The following is a 7,224-nucleotide window of genomic DNA, read 5'->3' as shown; positions in this document are numbered from 1 at the left end:
ATTCTTCTTGGTTTTTGAGATGAGGTTTTACTGTGTAGTCCAGTGTAGCTTTGAGTTCACCATGGATCTTAATGTAGCCTGGAATTCACTATATGTTAGCCCAATCTGACAGTCATCTACTTAAGCTTCTCTGAATACTGAAATTGAACCTTGGAGCCACCATGGCTCACTTTGAAGTGTATCTTAAATGTGCACTGGTGGCGTATTTGGATGTCACACACAGTCACCCTGAGCACAGTAAGCTTTCTTGTTCGCATTATTACAGGAATGCATTACCTAGTGAGCTTTAGTACATCTTGGCTTTGGACTTTTCCTTGACTGTCTGGAACTCTGCCATATTGGAATAGTGTTTACGAACACATTATTAAGTCCTGGAAGGAGAAGATGATGGAGTTAAGACTTCCTTTCTTTTCCTCAGTTATAATAACAGATAGCTTAGGTGTCTAAATGCTAATAAATGATGAATCTGGCATAAAGAAAAGTGTGAAGTAGACACCTAGTTCTCCTTGTTTACCTAACATGCATGACATCTACCAGCTCTTTTCTCTAACCACATGGCAGAATCTGTTTTCTCTTCTGATAATGATCAGCAGCAGTGCAAGGCATATTACCATGACAGTGCTTCCATGCATTACACGACAGTGCTTCCATACATAACATGACAGTGTATCCATGCATAACATGACAGTGTATCCGTGCATAACATGACAGTGCATCCATGTATAACATGACAGTGCATTCATACATAACATGACAGTGTATCCATGCATAACATGACAGTGTATCCATGTATAACATGACAGTGCATTCATACATAACATGACAGTGCATCCATACATACCATGACAGTGTATCCATACATAACATGACAGTGTATCCATACATAACATGACAGTGTATCCATACATAACATAACAGTGCATCCATGTATAACATGACAGTGCATTCATACATAACATGACAGTGCATCCATACATAACATGACAGTGTATCCATACATAACATGACAGTGTATCCATGCATAACATAACAGTGCATCCATGTATAACATGGCAGTGCATCCATACATAACATGACAGTGCATCCATACATAACATGACAGTGTATCCATGCATAACATGACAGTGCATCCATATATAACATGACAGTGCATCCATATATAACATGACAATGTATCTATATATATAACATGACAATGTATCTATATATAACATGACAGTACATCCATACATAACATGATAGTGCATCCTTTGCTAATGCCTACAATTTAAAAAAAGTAAACTTACATACTTTGGATTTTAATGTGAATTAAAATTATCTAGCTTCATGCTACCATGATTTGGTATGTAGACTCGAACTAGCACCTTAAATAAAAAGTGAGGGTGCTGGTAGATCTTGTGTTCCTTTGAGGTCTGTAAGGAAGTCAGTGGAAGAATGCGGCTGTGATATTATGGGGTGTTATGCTGATCTTCACCATGTGTAATGCAACAGAGGCATGCCTGTCTGCCTGTTGTATTGGAACTACTTGAAATAGAAAATTTCTAGGGCTATCTTTGAAACTTAAATGTGTTCTGCAGTATGTTTGATCAAACTTTCAAAGTAACACTGGTTGGCAAACTCTAGCTAGTGCTGTCAGATGGTCTCTTATGTACCTGAGCGTGAACAAAGTTACCATCAGACCATCCGTTCGTTATTGTAAGTAAAGTGTCCTAAACTTAATCTTTCTTCCTTTGTTTGTTGAAAGGTGTGTTTGACATAAGAGAGACAAGAGAACTAAGGAGAAAAGGAGGGAAGGGTGGGTGGGTGAAGCTCCAGCCACTGCGCTGCAGTTAGCACTTCTCAGTTACAGAGAAGCTGGGCAGAAATCTTTGGTTTGGACTAAATAGTGTAAATACTGAAACATTACTAAAAGTTTCGTAACAGTTAAAAAGCTCATATGAGAATGATGTTTAATGAATTTATATTAAACTGTTCTATTGAATTCCTTATAAATGTGGCCTAGAAACTGAATGTCAGCACTGAGAAGAAAGTGACGTCTTCTAGTGAGATTGTGTAAAGTTGTGGCTGCGTAATTTCATAAGAAAGCCGTCTTCATCCGGTTTTAAATTATATCTACATCCAAGCACATTGTGTAAGGAAGCCTTCCTTTGGGCGGGCTGTGCTCCCCTTTCAGGTCCTGCTGCTCTGCACGTACCGGTTTCTATTTGTGTTAGTCACCTTCTGTAGGTAAATTGTCCATGAGACCAGTGATTCCATGAGCAAATGACCCAGAAAATGCTGCCTTTGCACGTTGTGACAGATCATGTCACTGGTGGATCTGCAGCTACTGCAGTGGTCTAATTAACCTGGCAGTTGTCTCCTGTGCCCAACACTGTTGACTCATGGCCTTGGCATCCTCCTTTCCTTCGTCTCATTATCTTCTTAACTAAAGCTCAGCTTTATGATTGTTTGTCTTGTGGGTTTTCTTTTTAAACCTACTCCACTCAACTCTTCACCACCCTTATTTTTGATTGGCAGTATCATCCAGATAAACAAAGTGCAGATGTGCCAGCAGGAACCATGGAGGAGTGTGTGCAGAAGTTCATTGAAATTGATCAGGCATGGAAAATTTTAGGGAATGAAGAAACCAAGAAAAAGTATGACCTGCAGCGGCATGGTAGGTGCTTGTGGTGAAGAAACAGAGCCATGGCGGCAGCTCTTTGAAGCAGTGTGCAGGCCACATCTAGGGAGCATTTCCTAGCATTTGCATCCAGTTATCACCACTGTAATTCCTTCTTCTATCATTTTTTCATTCTGTCCTATTCTTACTAGTAATTATTGTGTATCTCTTAAGAAATTAACAAAACTGCTGTAGCTTCTTGGAAGACAGGAAAGGAGCGTTCTATAGATTACTAAAATGTTGTTATAGACCCCAAATTTTATGCAGTGTATGCTTAAAACTTCTTATTAAACTTAGTTATGTGTGCATTACAATCTTAAGTGTGATATTTGGAAGAATATATACCATAGCCATGGTTATCTGCAGGAGGCTTTTACTAAAGTTAGCTCCTACAACACTGTTGGCTGTGCCCTTTGTTTTAAGGTAGTTTTCATGATTAGCTACTTTTTGTGAAACTGCTGTCAATGGTGCCTTAGGAATGCACATTGCTTAAATCATTTTAAAGGTCATTTCTTTTTGCCTTTTGAAAATAGCTCCTTAAAACAGTGACAGGCTGTTGGGAGAAAGAAAGAAAAATGTAGGTCAGGTTTGTCACACATGAACTGTAGTTACACGAAGTGATAGGCTGTCTTCCAGCACTGGCCTTGGGACAGGACTCTCTCCGCCTTATATTTGGACTTTCAATAAGCACCCTACATGCTGATGGGGGAGTCAATAGTCAGTTCCAGCCCTGGGGAAAACACTCAGTTGCTCCTCTCCAATAGCACATCAGGCTTGGCATGGACTGAGATCTGCTTATAGAAGCTCATGGTGACTGGATGATTGTTGATTCTCCTCCCATGCCAACACTGACGTAGTAACCACCTCACCAAATGCACTTTAAGGCTCCTGCTACTAGGATTATGAAGAATCAATTTGAGAATCAAACTTTTATTTCAGAATGTGATAGTACAGAATACAGCCAGTGTTTGTAGAAATGCATACTATCTAAGGGAGCTGTGCCAGGAAAATACATATTTATTTTTCAGTGGCATTTCATTTTTTCATTTTTGTTTATTGAGACAAGGTTTTGTTTTTCTCGTAGTTTAGGCTGGTCACTGGCCTCCACGTTGCAGCAATCCTTCTGTGGGCTCCTGCGTGCGTGCCAGCCGCAGCACTTGTCTGTAGTGCTGTTGTCTGACTGTCGTATCTGGGCCTTTCTACAGTGTAGAGATCAGCGTGTTGTCTATTTTTGTTAATATTAGGACCTAGTGAGAATACCTTTTTAAGGGATTTGCATTGATTTTTAAATGTGCCTTAAATATCTGGTCTTCTTTTTGGTATATATATTTCTGTAATTAAGATTGTATTTCTGTATCTTCAACAAAATCATAGAAGAAAACTTCCCTAACCTAAAAAAAGAGATACCCATAGGCATACAAGAAGCCTACAGAACTCCAAATAGATTGGACCAGAAAAGAAACACCTCCTGTCACATAATAGTCAAAACACCAAACGCACAAAATAAAGAAAGAGTATTAAAAGCAGTAAGGGAAAAAGGCCAAGTAACATATAAAGGCAGACCTATCAGAATCACACCAGACTTTTCGCCAGAAACTATGAAGGCCAGAAGATCCTGGACTGATGTCATACAGACCCTAAGAGAACACAAATGCCAGCCCAGGTTACTGTGTCCTGCAAAACTCTCAATCAACATAGATGGAGAAACCAAGATATTCCATGACGAAACCAAATTTACACAATATCTTTCTACAAATCCAGCACTACAAAGGATAATAAATGGTAAAGCCCAACATAAGGAGGCAAGCTATACCCTAGAAGAAGCAAGAAACTAATCGCCCTGGCAACAAAACAAAGAGAAGAAAAGCACACAAACATAACCTCACATCCAAATATGAATACAACAGGAAGCAATAATCACTATTCCTTAATATCTCTCAACATCAATGGCCTCAACTCCCCAATAAAAAGACATAGATTAACAAACTGGATACGCAACGAGGACCCTGCATTCTGCTGCCTACAGGAAACACACCTCAGTGACAAAGACAGACACTACCTCAGAGTGAAAGGCTGGGAAACAACTTTCCAAGCAAATGGTCGGAAGAAGCAAGCTGGAGTAGCCATTCTAATATCAAATAAAAGTCAATTTTCAACTAAAGTCATCAAAAAAAGATAAGGAAGGACACTTCATATTCATCAAAGGAAAAATCCACCAAGATGAACTCTCAATCCTAAATATCTATACCCCCAAATACAAGGGCACCTACATCATAAAAAAGAAACCTTGCTAAAGCTCAAAACACACATTACACCTCACACAATAATAGTAGGAGATTTCAAGACCCCACTCTCATCAATGGACAGATCATGGAAACAGAAATTAAACAGAGACGTAGACAGACTAAGAGAAGTCATGAGCCAAATGGACTTAACAGATATTTATAGAACATTCTATCCTAAAGCAAAAGGATATACCTTCTTCTCAGCTCCTCATGGTACTTTCTCCAAAATTGACCATATAATTGGTCAAAAATAGGCCTCAACAGGTACAGAAAGATAGAAATAATCCCATGCGTGCTATCAGACCACCACGGCCTAAAACTGGTCTTCAATAACAATAAGGGAAGAATGCCCACATATACGTGGAAATTGAACAATGCTCTACTCAATGATAACCTGGTCAAGGAAGAAATAAAGAAAGAAATTAAAAACTTTTTAGAATTTAATGAAAATGAAGATACAACATACCCAAACTTATGGGACACAATGAAAGCTGTGCTAAGAGGAAAACTCATAGCGCTGAGTGCCTGCAGAAAGAAACAGGAAAGAGCATATGTCAGCAGCTTGACAGCACACCTAAAAAGCTCTAGAACAAAAAAAAGCAAATACACCCAGGAGGAGTAGAAGGCAGGAAATAATCAAACTCAGGCGAAATCAACCAAGTAGAAAAAAAAGGACCATAGAAAGAATCAACAGAACCAAAAGTTGGTTCTTTGAGAAAATCAACAAGATAGATAAACCCTTAGCCAGACTAACGAGAGGACACAGAAGTGTGTCCAAATTAACAAAATCAGAAATGAAAAGGAGACATAACTACAGATTCAGAGGAAATTCAAAAATCATCAGATCTTACTATAAAAGCCTATATTCAACAAAACTTGAAAATCTGCAGGAAATGGACAATTTCTAGACAGATACCAGTACCGAAGTTAAATCAGGAACAGATAAACCAGTTAAACAACCCCATAACTCCTAAGGAAATAGAAGAAGTCATTAAAAGGTCTCCCAACCAAAAAAAGAGCCCAGGTCAGGCAGGTTTAGTGCAGAATTCTATCAGACCTTCATAGAAGACCTCGTACCAATATTATCAAACTATTCCACAAAATTGAAACAGATGGAGCACTACCAATTCCTTCTATGAAGCCACAATTACTCTTATACCTAAACCACACAAAAGACCCAACAAAGAAAGAGAACTTCAGACCAATTTCCTTATGAATATCGATGCAAAAATACTCAATAAAATTCTGGCAAACCCGAATCCAAGAGCACATCAAAACAATCATTCACCATGATCAAGTGGGCTTCATCCCAGGCATGCAGGGATGGTTTAATATCTGAAGGAAAACCATCAACGTGATCCATTATATAAACAAACTGAAAGAACAAAACCACATGATCATTTCATTAGATGCTGAAAGCATTTGACAAAAATTCAACACCCCTTCATGATAAAAAGTCCTGGAAAGAATAGGAATTCAAGGCCCATACCTAAACATAGTAAAAGCCATATACAGCAAACCAGTTGCTAACATTAAACTAAATGGAGAAACTTGAAGCAATCCCACTAAAATCAGGGACTAGACAAGGCTGCCCCTCTCTCCCTACTTATTCAATATAGTTCTTGAAGTTCTAGCCAGAGCAATCAGACAACAAAAAGGAGGTCAAGGGGATACAGATCGGAAAGAAGAAGTCAAAAATATCACTATTTGCAGATGATATGATAGTATATTTAAGTGATCCCAAAAGTTCCACCAGAGAACTACTAAAGCTGATAAACAACTTCAAAAGTAGCTGGGTATAAAATTAACTCAAATAAATCAGTAGCCTTCCTCTACACAAAAAGAAACAGGCGAGAAAGAAATTAGGAAATGACACCCTTCATAATAGATCAAATAATTTAAAAGTACCTCGGTGTGACTTTAACCAAGCAAGGAAAGATCTGTACAATAGGAACTTCAAGACTCTGAAGAAAGAAATTGAAGAAGATCTCAGAAGATGGAAAGATCTCCCATGCTCATGGATTGGCAGGATTAATATAGTAAAAATGGCCATTCTACCAAAAGCGATCTACAGATTCAATGCAATCCCCATCAAAATACCAATCCAATTCTTCAAAGAGTTAGACAGAACAATCTGCAAATTCATCTGGAATAACAAAAAACCCAGGATAGCTAAAACTATCCTCAACAATAAAAGGACTTCAGGGGGAATCACTATCCCAGATCTCAAGCAGTATTACAGAGCAATAGTGATAAAAATGCATGGTATTGGTACAGAGA

The 7,224-nt window shown here is 38.5% G+C and overlaps 1 protein-coding gene across 1 annotated transcript in view; it reads left to right on the top strand.

Moving 5' to 3' along the window:
* Dnajc24 (DnaJ heat shock protein family (Hsp40) member C24) overlaps window positions 1–7,224 on the top strand; it is a 44,552-nt gene that overhangs the window by 22,459 nt on the left and 14,869 nt on the right. Inside the window, exon 3 of the mRNA XM_032903847.1 lies at window positions 2,518–2,656. Coding sequence (XP_032759738.1) covers window positions 2,518–2,656 — 139 coding nt within the window. The remainder of the gene's footprint in view (window positions 1–2,517; window positions 2,657–7,224) is intronic.

The sequence above is a fragment of the Rattus rattus genome, chromosome 5, assembly GCF_011064425.1.
Source record: "Rattus rattus isolate New Zealand chromosome 5, Rrattus_CSIRO_v1, whole genome shotgun sequence".
Taxonomy (NCBI): Eukaryota; Metazoa; Chordata; class Mammalia; order Rodentia; family Muridae; genus Rattus; species Rattus rattus.
Note: the sequence above shows the minus strand (reverse complement) of the source record. Positions and strands in the feature narration are given on the sequence as shown.